The following is a 15,422-nucleotide window of genomic DNA, read 5'->3' as shown; positions in this document are numbered from 1 at the left end:
TCTCCCATAGTCATTAAATCTCACATACACGCTAACTACCAACTACTGTATTTCATAGCAACTTGAGCTCAGTTGTGCTGCATTGCTCCCTGGGACCTGAAGGGGCAGCATACCATCAGGATTCATTGTAATCCTTCCATTGCTATCAGAGGGGGCTCTGGCGCTGCTGCCTTTTGATTTCTATGAGGGAATTTGGTTGTATCAGCCTGAATACTGCCAGCCCATTCATACGTATTTGCCCATATGGGGTTCATATGAATCCTGCAAAGAGGTACTCTGTGGCTTTTAGCATTGTATTCTAGCATTGTTAGTACTTGGGAGCTGGGAAGGCAGCACAAACACATCTGGTTTCTGCCTGATCCATACTGGACAATGTAGGGTAAAAGTATTTTTCTATTTTTTAACTTTAATAAGATTTTAAATACATTCTTATTAATATATACAAAGCACACCTGTGACGTAATATTTTTCACAGAAAGTGTTGGTCAACTATATGGTTAATGGCATAGACAAACCTTGTACTTTGTAGCACATTAATCAGATATTCCCTGCAGTATAGTTTACAATCTACTTAACTCTTCTAAATGCTACAGCTTACAGTGAAATTGACCTAAATTGAATTTAATGCTTTATAGATCGGGGTATTTTGATTTTTGGAATATTGACAAGAAAACGATTTTTAATGTTTTGAACAAAGTCCGTTAAATGCTTAAAATTATCTTTGTGTGTAGAAGTGTTATATTGGGGAAAAACAGACTCTTTGCTGCAGTTGAGTTTTGTCTACATTTTTTATTTTGGTGTTTGTTATTTCTATACCTTTTTTTTTGTTTCTCTAGGATGCGTCAGGATGAAACGTCTCAGGCACCTCAGCAGCAGCGACAGCTCAGACAATGAGAGTAAGTCACGCTAATCGTCACTGGACCTACTGCTTATGCTAGAAGGTTTATTGTCATTGCAAGGCATGTAGATTTAGGTTCTCTCTTCAATTGAATAGTTTACCGCTATGAAAGGTGTGAGCTGCAGTGGTCTAGATAGTAGTAAAAGCATAAACTTTTCTTAATGAACTTGGTCTGTTATAACTTTTCCACCCGACCATCTCCAGATTTTCGTGAATTTTGTTAGGATGGTAGATGGCATAAAGTAACTTTTTCATAAGTATCATTTTATGAGTTTTATCAATGAGTTTTCCCATTATAACTATAAGCTCTAGTAATCAATGCAATGGTGCTTAATTTAAAGCAAACCATTATTTTAGTAATGCATCTCCAGTAATGTTTTCTTATTTTATTTGCAGGTCCGTCAACCTCCTTTTCTTCCTGTTTTCAATACAGGAACAAAGACAAAAACACTACAGAGGAAGAAAAGAAATCTGCAGAGGTATATAGCAGCAGGCCTCTAGAGACGTTTAAGTTTCAGAATCTGTAATGTCATTGTTTCAGCCTACTTTAATGATCTGTAAACTGCTGTAGTAGTCAAGAAAATTGCTACTACAGCTGACAAAAGACATTCCTGACGAAAGACGGTTTGAAACCTTGAAGTAAAGTATATACCAAGTCCTCGGACCCTTTATACTACAAGTTATTTACATTGGAGTGCCGCTGCCTTCTCCTCTTGGTTTGTTTACATACTTACATTGTGGAGGGCATCCTTATTTACTGTCAATTGGACTATGAGTACCAAGCCTATGCAAGCACGTGTGTGTGTGTATGCATGTATGTATGAGGCTGCACTCAATCCTATGCAAAACAGAAGGTGCAGGGTTTAAACATAATCCATAGAAACACTCATCCAATTCAAATAGAAAAGGCAGAACCAGCACTCGAATCATTGAAGAAGCTTTATTCACATATTTGCATCATGGGTATACATAAAGAGTTGGTATTCACCGTGTGCCCAACGGTCTGTTTCAGCTGTTGCCAGTTTTCCTCGAGCCCCTGAGTTTCAGTTACAGCTGTAACTGTAGATCTCGCCTGCTACGGAGAGAGCTACAATATGAGTATCGGGGACCCTACTAAATAGTGTAAATTGTGGTTCCAATGGGAGGAATGCCCTACCAAAGTATTATATTATTAACCCCATTTTAATGTGTAATATAAAAAGAAGAATATGCAGTTCTTATTTAGAGTAAGCGCTGTGGAATAAGTATGCACTATATAATTGTGAATATAGTAATTCTCGAATTAATGTAATTCATCCTATGCCATGAAAAATTGGATTTTGGTACTTACCGATAAATCCCTTTCTCTGAATCCATAGGGGACACTGGCGTATGTACCATGGGGTATAGATGGGTGATGAGTGGAGCCTGGCACTTTAAATTTCTTCAGAAGAGTAGCTGGCTCCTTCCCATCTATACCCCACCTGAACTCAGCTAAGATTAACCAAGCCGACCAGAGACGGATAGCAGACCAATAGAGGAGGAGATACAAACAGAAGGAGGAACCAACTAAGAAGGTCCAAGAACAGCCAACAGAGGCAACAAAAAACACGCTGCAGACAATCGAGATGCAGCTGAAAACCTCTCCAAAAAACCAACAAGGAACGGCGCTGGGAGGGCATCCAGTGTCCCCTATGGATTCGGAGAAAGGGGTTTATCGGTAAGTACCAAACTCCTATTTTCTCCTTCATCCATTAGGGGACACTGGAGTATGTACCATGGGAACGTCCCAAAGCAGACCTCCTGGCTGGGAAGGCGCTGGGAACTTGCAGAACCACGACCAACAGAAAATAGGGGTAGCCAGAGAAAAAAACGATAGAGCATAACAGGAATGAGCTGTGTACCCAACAGCCACATGGCAAGCTGACAAACAAGCACCTTGAGAAGCCCACTGAAATCAAAGTGTGACAAAGAGCACCAACAAAAACCTGTTGTAGCATGGAAGCAATATGAGAACAAGACTCAAGAAAAAACATAAGCACTTCTAGAAGATGCAGCTGTAGCTGACCAAGAAGAACCACAAGAATGAAGGTCTATCTAGTTACAAAAGAGGCCGGTTACATGCTAAGCACATTCCGAATGTAATGAAAAATAAAATGGGGAGAATGACCGGACAGCCGCAAGCTCTGACACTATCAGGCGAAAGCAAGAACCAACCATAGAACTACGGCTCCGAGCCATACTTGAGGTCCATATAGTTTAGGAGCTCAAACCCATCCGATTGAAGAGATAAAATGGGCTTGATGTAGGAAAACACCACCAGGTTGAAATACCATTGAGCAGGAGGAGGTACCAAGTGACTGGACTCAAGAATTCCTTGCCGAAGGCTTGGAGATCAGGTAGCAGGGCAAGTGATGCTGAAAACAGATAGAGAAGGCAAAATCTGCACCCTCAGCGAACCCAGGTGAAGACCAGCATCTATTCCCGCCTGGGAAACTATGAATCTGGGACAGCCGAAACAAGAGTAGAGTAAAAAACACTGCGTGAACAGCAAGCTACAGCGGACTTCCAAATGTGATGGAAGGGTTCCGGAATACTGGCTTCCTGGCCCAAGGCCAAGCTGCAAAAAAAAAAAAAAGATAAACTGGAACGCCCGAGGTCCCAAGACCACGGCTGTAGCCACCATACCGGTAAAAGATACAGCAGGGCTTGGAGCATAACAAAAACTGGTAAGATAAACTAGCCAACGTGGAAAAGGTCAAGAGTCTCTTACCAAGTACCAACCATGGGAAGACCAACACCGGGGGCCGGTAGTACTGACAAGAGAACGCTAAATAAGTCAGAGAGCCCATGTTACCATACCCTAGAGAGAGGACATGGACTAATTGGAATACCCAACTGGGAGCGCATGTGTGTCAAGCAAGAATAATTGACAGTTCTCAATTAGAATCAGATATATGCCCCCATCCCAGAGGAAAACAATGGGTTGATAAAGGGACCAACAAGGCTAAACAACAAACAGAACAAGAAGCAATAAGGCATGCCCCAAGGGAGGCATGTATATAACACAGAGCAGGTCAGATGTCAGCAGGAACCAGTAATCCCTAATTGTCTTTGCTATCTGGAAAACAAACCTGGTAAGAAACAGGACGTATACAGCAAGTCACAAGTGAAAACTTAACGACCCAGAATGAAATAATAAAAAGTATACCGACCCAATAGAGGTGAGCCAGAATAAAACTACTCCATTCCCATTGAATAGATGGGAAAAAAAAGGAAAAGCCGTAAAGGAAACAAATGGCAGCAACCTAGAAACAACCCTGCGATTTCTGAGAAGAGAACTACTGTCCTTCCAATAGGTTGAAAAGATTGGGAACCCCGATCCATCAACAAGGACAAAACTACAGAGTATAATTGACAGACAACACTTGTCCCTCCAGGATGGATTAATAGCTCTTCCAAAAGAAGACACGGCTATGCAGGGAAACGATTATGTGAGGCTGGAGCTGCCGCATAGCTGACGCAGCCTCCCTGCACAACAAACGCCCTTCTTGAAGACACTAGCGCGTTTGTTAGTGAAAACATGGTCCCACTAAGAGACCAAATTCTGTAATTCACAGGATCGCAACAGTGCAAGTATTTATTAATACTCACAAGAAGGATTGAAGAACTCTTAGACTAAAGGAACTGGATTAAGGAAAAACCCGACAATACAGATCAGTAATCGGAGAGTGCTGCATAGGGATGTACATATACAGAATATGCATCTACACAACTGAACGTTCTCTTATTATGCGGAGGAGCTAGAGAGTGCCTATCTCATCAGTAGGGAGAGATTAGATAATGGAGTTAAGCTTAAAGCAATAATTCCAATGCCAGCAAACCCTGTAGCTATATATATATATATATATATATATATATATATATAATCTCTCAATCACCTTTTAACATAAAATTCTTTGAGAAACAAACACCTTTGCTGAGAGGCAGAATGCTAACCTGTACAACCTTTCGTGCTGCATTGGACTAATTGTACCCTAAAGCACACATCTGTATACACACCCATCGATGCACATATACATGCATATATATATGTATGTGTGTGTGTATATATATATATATATATATATATATATATATATATATATATATATATAATTTGTCTGAACGAGTATCTCTGAGGTGCAGGGAGAACACAGTGAGGGCCGTAGCAGAAATAGAAACTACGACCTTAGCGTTGTGAGGCAGCAATGCTAACCATTACACTGTCTGTGCATATGTACTGCTTTATAGTATTAGACTAAGGAAACTTCGTACCCATAAGTGCCGCTCTACATGTAAGAGTGTTCCAGGGCCCGGCCTTCCCATGAAAGTATAGACGGGAGGAATACTGCATGCGCCATATGCTATACTCCCAGAAATGTCATGAGAGCGAACGAGCAATATGGATGCTAAGATAGGCAGAGCTCTGTTAGACCGGGCTGTGGGGCGCGTAGTTCCAAATATGGATCACCATTTTGGGTGATATCTTGCTATTTTTTATTGCCTTGTTCTAATTTTAGTATATGTGCTGCCGAAGTGAGCACTCAACGCAGTACCACTGGATAAGGGGATTCAAACAGTAGAATGCCATACAACCTAACCCCTAGTACTTTATACGATAAAGGTTACAATGTTTAGCCTAATGTAGCTTAGAGGCACTCTCTCGTGGCTGCGTTGCATGGCTCTTATGTAATTACAGTTCCTGCTGGTGCTGCACTGTGAGGTAACCTTTAGTTTTACTAAAGCTTCTCTTAAGGAAAAGTGGAGGTGCTGCCCAGATTATTATCGTTTATCTAGTACATTATAGAAAAATAATAGCAAGTATCTGGTGGTTTCCATCAACCCCACCTCCACTTTCCCAGTTTAAAAGCATTAATATCAAAAGCAGATCTGTTTGCATGGTGGCCTAGACTAACACTGATCCTAGGCCAATTTGCCAGCTAAATTCCATGTCTATGGCTTTGCCTTAGGTATTCCGTAAAGACCTAATTAGTGCCATGAAGATTCCAGATTCCCAACATGTCAACACGGATGAATATTACCGCTTCACAGACACTTGGAAGCAGGAATGGGAGAAGGGAGTCCAAGTACCCGCTAACCCAGATTCCATCCCACAACCTTCCCTCAGGTGAAACTGGAGTTGTGTGCATTTGCTTTATTTAGTTTGGATTTAGTAAAATTAGTTTATGGAAATATGAAGGTTTTTTTAACTGTGATAAATTTGGTTTCTTCTTTTTTCTGAAAAGACTGTACTGCTTTCTTGATCTTTAGGGTGATTGCAGAAAAAGTGAAGGAGGTTCTTTACTCACGTCCACGAAAGTACATACACTGCTCCAGCCAGGAGCCAGCAGAGCCTGGATACATCAATATTTTGGAGTTGGCAGAAAGTATGTGTCGATATGACCTTGATGATATGGACCTGCTGTGGCTTCAACAGTGCAATCTTGAGCTGGCGGACATGGGTAATCATTGCAGACAGGATACAAAGTTTCTGCTGGATATGTCACCCTATAGCTACTTGTTTAAAATCTTGAAATGGAGAAGTCATTAGATAAAGTGTATATGTGTGTGGTGTTGGGGGCTGTGGAGTTGTTTAGTATAATTACTATTGCCAATCTGCAATACAGGAAAATCATTTCTTTTTAGACTAATTTCTTATTACAGTGGTAGCAAAATCTGTTGCATCACCCTTTCTATTTAAAGAGAGAGTCTGCACGGTATTGAATTTAAAAAGATTATCATTTTAATTTAGTGGGAAAAAAAACATGTATCTGTTTATATTTCAGTAACTTTTTTAAGACCTTTTTAAAACAGAAAAAAACTGATATTGTAAGGTGCAAGATATTTGATAACACTTTACTTAGCGACTCAGCTAGTACAATGTTTTTGTTGGGTTTTTTTTTCTTTTCATCATAGTGAGGACCACCATACACAGGTGTACTGCTCGGCTGATTCATAGTCCGTGTATGTGAATAAGCGCAAAAGATCGTTCCTGTAGCAGAAGTCCTGCATTGTTAGACGTTCATGTACAGGGGGCAGTGTGACAACCAGCTTTGGGGTGTGGCCCTGAGGGTTCCAAAGACCGTTCAGTATTCTTACATAAGACCTGCATGACTGATGCAGGGGATGTTATTCCCGGCAGTGGAGGGACAGATTTCACCAGCAAAGGCTTGTAAAAATGTTGCATTGGCTCATATATATATAAAGCATTTTTTGGCAGCAGGAGACTAGAAGCCGATAAGTAATGGGCACTATACATTATTTGCTGTATTTAAATGTGTTTAACCATCTAAAGTTTCATAAGAGAGGACTAATATTGCATAGTCCTTTTTTTTTTTTAACTCATTCCACAATCTGCAACACATTATAGAACACAAAACAAAATAAATAAATAAAATTAAGGAAATAAACGTATGAAGGAAGGAAAAAAGAATACCCACAGGGAGGGAGGGAAAAGAGGGAAGTTAAAATAAAAAAAAATGTACACACCCCTACTGAAGTATACTTAAGTTTACACAAAAATAAACAATAGCTCAGAAAAGAAAAAAAAGATTGCATAGTTGTAAGTGCTTATAGGTGTAGAGCCATAAGTAATCAATAAAGATTCTTCCTAGTAGAAAACTTTCTCCAGATTTATTTTTGCCACTTTTCAGTTGTGTTCAAATCTGAGTTGACCCTGGGTTAGGGCTCAGTGATCATGCTGGGCTAAAACAAAATATTTGTTCCAGGGACACCCTCACAGTAAAGAATTGGGGTACTACCAGGCCGTTTCAGGGTCCCATCAGAATTAAGGTTTTCTGTGATAAACAGAGAAAATGAAAGAGAAACTGTTTTGTAAAGTAATAATTTGCTTTATTACAGTAAGTACATTATTAAATGTTGTTTGTAGGGAGTCATTTGCAGCCGCTTCTGCAACAGTTTCCAAACAGTCTGTTGTGGAATATTGAAGTCCAGACTTGGCTTTCTTTGGGCTGTGTTGATAAATGGCCCAAACACACTCCACTTGTTCATCAGATACACGGGGTCGCCCAGGGCTTTTATCTTTACACAAACACCCAGTTCTTTGAAATTTCTTGTGCTAATCGTAGATGGATTGTTTAGTCGTTGTGATTTCCCGACTTGCGTTCTAAAATGCTGTTGCACAACTGTATCTGAACCCGTTTCACTTAATTTGAGCGCACAAAACGCCTTCTTGCCTGACTGGCCATGTGACGCACTTCTGGTTGCTTACGTCACCATAGCTTATTGTTTAAATTTTCACAGTTTCTCTTTCAGCGAGGCTGGGGAACACTGGACCATGGGATTGTAGGTTGGGGCTGGAGCTGGCACTTAATACAACTGTAGCTTTAAAGCCTATGCTCCTCCCCCCTGCAATCCCACAATTCCAGTGTTCTTTAAGTGCCTGAGGAGTAAGGGCATGATTTTAAGGGGCTGCTACGCAGCTCTTTATTATAGTTTAGTTTTTTCATTTGATTTGTAATATTTATTTTTCTTTTCAGTTAGGTGAGCTGGGGCATAGGGCCCGGTGAAGCGCAGGCATCTAGGGTGCTGCGTCCACCATGGTGGGGCAGGTGTAGACTCCGGCTCTCAGCAGGTCCATGGTTACCCTGGCGAAGCAGATTCTGCTCCAAGTACAAACTTTGGTGTTCCCGAATCGGTGGCGCAGCTTCTTTTCCTTTAGGGGTTCCCGGCTACGGTATGTTCCACTCAGACTCCGAGCTTGGCAGCATCAGGTTAGGGAGTTTGGTCAGACTGTGCTGTGTGAGGCACAGGTGGAGATTGGTCTTGGAGGCGTCTTCCTCCTTCCAGGGCTTCAAAAGCAGTTCTGCATACGTAAGAACTTCTGAAGCCTTGCCCAGTCTCTGAGTGTGAGGACCTACTGCCTCTTTGACTAATTGCTGCCGTGCGCCACTCTTTAGGCAGTTTGAATATGGCTTCCCAAGCGGGGGCGAAGGGAAGTCACTCGCCAGTCTCATCAGGGAGGCTGAAGAGACGCCAGATTACGAGGTCATCATTCCTTACACATTTGCTTCCAACGAATTATGTACCCAGGTGGAAGCACATCCCACTGTTCTCACTGCGACAGACCTTTGGCTCAACGCATGCAACATCTTTTAGGGATCTGCTAGCTAACCCTTGGAGGGTTGTCTCCTGTCTATTTTCATACACTCGGGGGACATGACTCTGGTTTGGCGACCCTTGGCAAAATTGGCGTCTACTATGTTCACTTCGGCTGACAAACTTGTCCAAGGAATTTACAAAGTTCGCCCTGGGATTCCCTGCCGGTTTGGTGGACAATTTTGCGGTAGACTCTGTGTGGGAAGCCATGCAAGACAGATAGCTGTGGGACTTCAGCTACGGCTGTCTGGGCTCGTAGGGCCTTTTGGCACTTATATCAGAATGTTCCTTACAATATTTTCGGTTTGGTAGGAACGTTCTTTTTTTGCCAGTACTGGATACCGTGTTCCCCACAGGTTGAGGAAACACTTTTCTTCCGACAACGGTCCCCTCCAGCGGGGGTCTGTTTTTTTTCCAAGAGTACGCTCCTCTTTTCTGTTTTCCACAAGATTTTCAGGTGCCATCACCATTTTGGAGTCGGGGTTCCAGGGAAGCCTTGTCCCTCAGGGTGTATCTTTTATACCCAGTACAGGTGCAATTGGTGAGTTCAGCAACCATTGAGTGACTTCTTAAGGCATCTGGGTGCTAAGCATCATGGCTAGGGTTCCACCATGAACCCCGGGATTTGTTGCCCAGGCATTGCTTTGGATTTCTGAACGTCGCTCTTCCCCCAGGTGCGGAATGGGGGCATTGATCGAGGCATCACTCCAATCCTCTCGACTGGCTTTTTTTTGTTCCAGTCCTGCCGCAGGCACAGAAGCTGGGTTTCTGTATCCCTTCTGGTTCGATTGCTGGACGGTTTGTGACGGATACTTAGGCGTCCCAGTTACAGACCTTCCTAGGTTTCACTAGATTGCAAGGCCTCCCCTGCTTCCTAATCGGCGCATTCAGCTCTGAAAGTGGTCTTTCGGCATTTCTTTCCAGCGGGGTTTGTCTCTTGGGGTGGCCAGTGCACACCCCTTACTGACCTTGATCTCACCCATTCTGTTGGTGCCTTGTCCGTCGCTCTTGTGGAGCATTTGCTTTTTGGGCATGAGTCTCCACTTAGCGACCATTCATTGGACTGAGGTCACTCGAGTTCCATTGGGTACGTTTCCAGCCTTGTAAGGGTTGCTCGGCACCCCTCTAGTCTAGGTTGCTGGTTCGGTCTGACCGCACTTCTCATTCGCTATTTTCCGGTATTCTCCCATAGGCCCGTTCCTGGGTCCCTCCTGGATAGGCTTGTGGTACCAACGGACATAAGTCTCTTGGACTAAGGGGCCTTGACGTGGCCTTTATGGCTCTAGGGCCATTGGGTAGCCGTCCACAACGGCTCGGCTGAGTGATGGGCTCGAGCACTGAACCGTTTTTCTGCCTCTCTTGCGGGGCCCTGTCCGTCCTCACCGGCCAGCAGGTTTGCAGTTGGTCAAACTGCACAGTGGCAAATGTACATTATCCAGCGGGCCCTAGAGCGCTGACAATCTCAGCGGTAATGAGGACATCGGACTTCCTCCCAGGGCAGTGGTCTCGCTATTCAGTGGTTACCCCTGACGTTCGTTTGGCTAGGTCTTCAGCAAGAGGATCTTAGGGCCTCTCGACACGTCTTCAAGACTTCACAGGGTTGTCTGTGAACCGGGTATCTGCTGGCTTGACAGAGGATGCCTTGACTGTTCCGTACAAGTTTCGGCTAGCGCATCGGTTCCGTCATCCCCACTGTTACCTACGGGTCTCCTGGAGCATAAAGTCTTCCCATGTTCGGGTAATCCTAGAGGCTCCAGGCCGGCTCCACTGGTCATGATGTGTGGACATTCTCAGGCAGTCGGTATTTCCTGGATTGTGTCTTCCACTTCGCCCAGACGTGCTGCAACACGGTCCATTGTTTCTACACAGGGACCTTCCTCCATTGGTTTTCCCGATCTGGCCTTCATGCCAAGGTGTGGGAAAGCTTACACTACCGTTCAAAAGTTTGGATTCACTTAGAAATTTCCTTTATTTTTGAAAGAAAAGCACTGTTTTTTTTTCAATGAAGATAACATTAAATGAATCAGAAATACACTCCTATACATTTTAAATGTGGTAAATGACTATACTAGCTGCAAATGTCTGTTTTTTAAAGGAATATTTACATAGGTGTATAGAGGCCCATTTCCAGCAACCATCACTCCAGTGTTCTAATGGTACATTGTGTTTACTAAGCGCGTTAGACTACTGGATGATTTGAAAACCCTTGTGCAATTATGTTAGCACAGCTGAAGATGGGGTTGCTTGATAGAGAAGCTATAAAACTGGCCTTCCTTTGAGCTAGTTGAGTATCTGGAGCATCAGATTTGAGGGTTCGATTATACTCTCCAAATGGCCAGAAAAAGAGAATTTTCATGTGAAACTCGAAAGGCTATTCCATGCGAGAAATTGACAAGAAACTGAACATTTCCTACAACGGTGTGTTCTACTCCCTTCAGAGAACAGCACAAACAGGCTCTAACCAGAGTAGGAAGAGAAGCGGGAAGCCCCGCTGCACAACTGTGCAAGAAGAAAAGTACATTAGAGTCTCTAGTTTGAGAAATAGTCTCCTCACAAGTCCTCAACTGGCAGCTTCATTAAATGGTACCCGCTAAACGCCAGTGTCAATGTCTACAGTGAAGAGGCAACTCCGGGATGCTGGCCTTCTAGGCAGATTGGCAAAGAAAAAGCCATATCTGAAACTGGCCAATAAACTGAAAAGATTAATATGGGCAAAAGAACTCAGACATTGGACAGAGGAAGATTGGAAAAAAGTGTTATGGACAGACGAATCGAAGTTTGAGGTGTTTGGATCACACAGAAGAACATTTGTGAGATGCAGGACAAGTGAAAAGATGCTGGAAGAGTGCCTGACGCCATTTGTTAAGCTTGGTGGAGGTAATGTGATGGTCTGGGGCTGGCTTGAAACTGGTAAAGTGGGAGATTTGTACAAGGTAAAAGGGATTTTGAATAAGGAAGGCTATCACTCCATTTTGCAACGCCATGCCATACCCTGTGGACAGCGCTTGATTGGAGCCAATTTTCTCCCCCCACACAGGACAATGACCCAAACCACACCTCCAAATTATGCAAAAACTATTTAGAGAAGAAGCAGGCAGCTGGTATTCTGTCTGTAATGGAGTGGTCAGTGCAGTCACCAGATCTCGACCCCATTGAGCTGTTGTGGGAGCAGCTTGACCGTATGGTACGCAAGAAGTACCCATCAAGCCAATCCAACTTGTGGGAGGTGCTTCAGGAAACGTGGTGTGAAATTTCTTCAGATTACCTCAACAAATTAACAGCTAGAATGCCAAAGGTCTGCAATGCTGTAATTGCTGTAAAAGGAGCATTCTTTAACGAAAGCAAAGTTTGAAGGAGACAATTATTATTTCAAATAAAAATAATTATTTCTAACTTTGCCAATGTCTTGACTATATGTTCTATTCATTTTGCAACTCATTTGATAAATAAAAGTCAGTTTTCATGTAAAACACGAAATGGTCTGGGTGACCCCAAACTTTTGAACAGTAGTGTATATCTCGCGTTTCCTCTGAGTCGGGAAACTGCTTTTTGTTGTGGGTAGATTACAAGTTTCTCACTTATCACGTTCCTTGGTCTTCCTTCGCGGGGCTTTGGAGGCCGGTTGCCTGCTTCATTTTGTGACTATACTGGCTTTGGCCGGTCACTTTTATTGCCGGCAGCGTTTGCCCATTTTTCCGAAGGTCCAAATCCTTTTTACTAGGTGTGCTGCCTATTCAGACACTGTTTCATCGCCAAGTAGTGCCGTGGACTCTGGCTCCGGTCCTATCGGCTCTCACACAAGCGGCATGGGTGTCGGAGCTTTCAGCTGATCTTCAGTTAGTTGCTTCTGAGCTGTTCTTCCTCATGACTATGGTCTTCAATTGGCATGGTTTTGTGTTGGCGTTTCCAAGCCACCTTTTTCTCCTCTTCCATGAGGTTTGTTCGGTGCTCCTTTTTACTCAAGCGGCCTTGTTTCTTCCACTAGGATGTTGTCTTTCTGATCTTTTGTCCTTCGGAGACTTCCTGGGACTGGGATGAGATGGTTTTGCTAGCTGGGCTGTATGCCACACTGTTCTCTGCGGCTCCTTTGAAGCGCATTACAAGGTTGACTGGCTACTCAGCAGACCCTTACGTGATTGGATCCACTCGGTTATCACTCATGCCTCTTCTGGTGCAGGGCAACCGCCACCAGACCGTGTGTCAGAGCCTTTAGCCAGGGCGTCGGTTATCTTATGGGCAGTGCGACCTGAGACCAGCAGCACAGTCCGTCGTACAGTTCTTTGGTCCCCTGTCTGCACGTTCGCTCATTTTAATGTTTCAGGTTTTTTTTGCCTCTGGGGTCATACAGTTCTCTGCTCAGGCAGCCTGAGCGCTCCCTCCCCTGGGTGCGGACTTTGAACATCCCATGGTCCAGTGTTCCCCAGCCTTGTAGCAAGGGAAAATAGGATTTCTACTTCAGGATCCATAGGGGGTACACAGGGTTGACCTTGGGGTATAGCTGGATCTGAATCAACGGGCACCACGCAGTTTAAAGCTTTTGCTGCTCCCAGGATGCACTGGGTCCATTCTCCTCTATACCCCACCCCCGTCTAAATGCCCCACTATGTCATCCCAGTCTGCACAAATATCAGACTCTGAGGCGTTTTAGTTGGTGCCCAGCCGGAGTCGGGTCACTCTTAGCGCAGGGGGGCTGCTTAGCAGCCCCTAAGCTTATTTTTAGAGATTTTTTTTATTTAATTTTTTTATTTTTAATTGACTCTTCAGTGCGGCAGCATCAGACTGTCCATTGGACGTCCAAGCTGCCACTCCTACACCCGCGACGCCAGTACAGATCTGGGGATCGCGGTGGGACCCCAGACTCTGTACTAACCGGGCTGTGGGGACTCCCACGACTGCTGCCGGAGCGCAGGGGATCAGGTAAGACGCGGGTCACTGCTTGCAGTGACCCGCGTGTATATGCAGTCGCATACCTCCGGTCTCTGGGGACAGACCGGAGGCGCTAGCAGTGGCGGCGGGCTCCCCCTCTCTGGAGGAATACCCTGCGGGACCACTAGACCACCAGGGAGTAATGCCAGCAGCGGGAGCCAGCATCCCAGGGCTTAATTGCTAGCCAGGGGAGGCAGCCTTCCCTGTCTAGCAGCTCCTCTCCACAGCTCAGCGCACCTTTTCCGCTCGGGTCTGGCGACACTGAGCTGCTTCCTCCTGCGGCCACTCCTCCCCTGAGGTCTCCGGTGGCCATCTTCTGACAAGTGGCAGCGCAGTTCTCACAGCCAGCGTGCGGTCGGTCCCCCTGTGTACCTCTCCCCTGATAAAGGACCGCGTACACAGCACTATAGCCCTCCCAGACATCAATCTGGGTGGTTGATTGTAGTGACAAGGTGCAGTGAGTATTAACTTTCTGCATTGTATGTGACTTTTACTAGTGCTGACTGTCAGTAAGTAGAAATAAAGCACAATCAGTCTATACCTATTCCTTTCCTTCTCCTACGGCCCTGCAGGTGTGTGGGGGAAGGGCTTTTCTCGGACCTCACTTATATAAATTCACGTATTTTGTGAGGTCGGTCATATACGGTTGTGTGCCACACCGTGCCATGTCCATGGGCTTGTGTGCTGCATACTTGTGGGTGCGCAGGAGTCAAACACTGACCTTCCCTATCGTGTTGTGTGTGTGTATGTGTGTGTGTGTGTATATATATATATATATATTTGTTTAATATATATATTTTGTCATGTCTGATGAGGAAGTTGTGCGCTCCGCAGCTCCTACTTTGTTCTCCTGCAGACGCTGTGTCGCAGGAGTAGATGAGGATGATTTATCACAGGATGGGCTGTGTGTGCGGTGCCAGCCGTTACCTGATCCCTCTAACCCTCCAATTTCACAAGACCCTCCTTGGGCGATGTTTTCTCAGGTGCTTACTTCAATCGCGAACCGTCTGGCGGTCCCGACTGCTCTCCCCAATAGGGGGTTGCCCCAACCAGCCATTCCCCGGGTATACCGCATTTATTGCAGTCTCCCCCTGGGTCTCAGACTGTTAGTCCATATACGCGGTTACCTATGTATATCCAGTCTCCTCCAGTGACACAGCAGTCTGTTATTCCCTTTCAGGGTTTCCCTCAGGCGACTCAACCACCATGGGTGGATGTGTTCTCCAGTTCAGTCCAGAGTTTGGCGGCCTCAACTTTGGCCTTTCAAACTATGTTACGTAGTGACAAGCCTCAGAAGGCATCTAAATGCCCCACTATGTCATCCCAGTCTGCACAAATATCAGACTCTGAGGCGTCCTCAGATGATGGGGAATTGCTTGAGGACTCTGACTCGGATTCCCCTGTCCAGGAGGTGGAAACTAATTCTTCCATTAATGTGCTGGCATTGGTAAGGGCGGTG

At 44.7% G+C, this 15,422-nt stretch overlaps 1 protein-coding gene across 2 annotated transcripts in view; it reads left to right on the top strand.

Annotated features, from left to right (window-relative positions):
- Positions 1-15,422, top strand: part of JADE3 (jade family PHD finger 3) — a 93,159-nt gene that overhangs the window by 48,766 nt on the left and 28,971 nt on the right. For both annotated transcript variants that reach the window (XM_088458754.1, XM_088458760.1), the window contains exons 2-5: positions 837-896; positions 1,295-1,377; positions 5,890-6,047; positions 6,191-6,381. In XM_088458754.1, coding sequence (XP_088314880.1) covers positions 848-896; positions 1,295-1,377; positions 5,890-6,047; positions 6,191-6,381 — 481 coding nt within the window. In that variant the 5' untranslated portion in view covers positions 837-847. The remainder of the gene's footprint in view (positions 1-836; positions 897-1,294; positions 1,378-5,889; positions 6,048-6,190; positions 6,382-15,422) is intronic.

Source organism: Taudactylus pleione, unplaced genomic scaffold (genome assembly GCF_031769625.1).
Source record: "Taudactylus pleione unplaced genomic scaffold, aTauple2 ptg000041l, whole genome shotgun sequence".
NCBI classification, from domain to species: domain Eukaryota; kingdom Metazoa; phylum Chordata; class Amphibia; order Anura; family Myobatrachidae; genus Taudactylus; species Taudactylus pleione.
The sequence above is the reverse complement of the archived record's forward strand: the minus strand, read 5'-3'. Positions and strand labels throughout refer to the sequence as shown.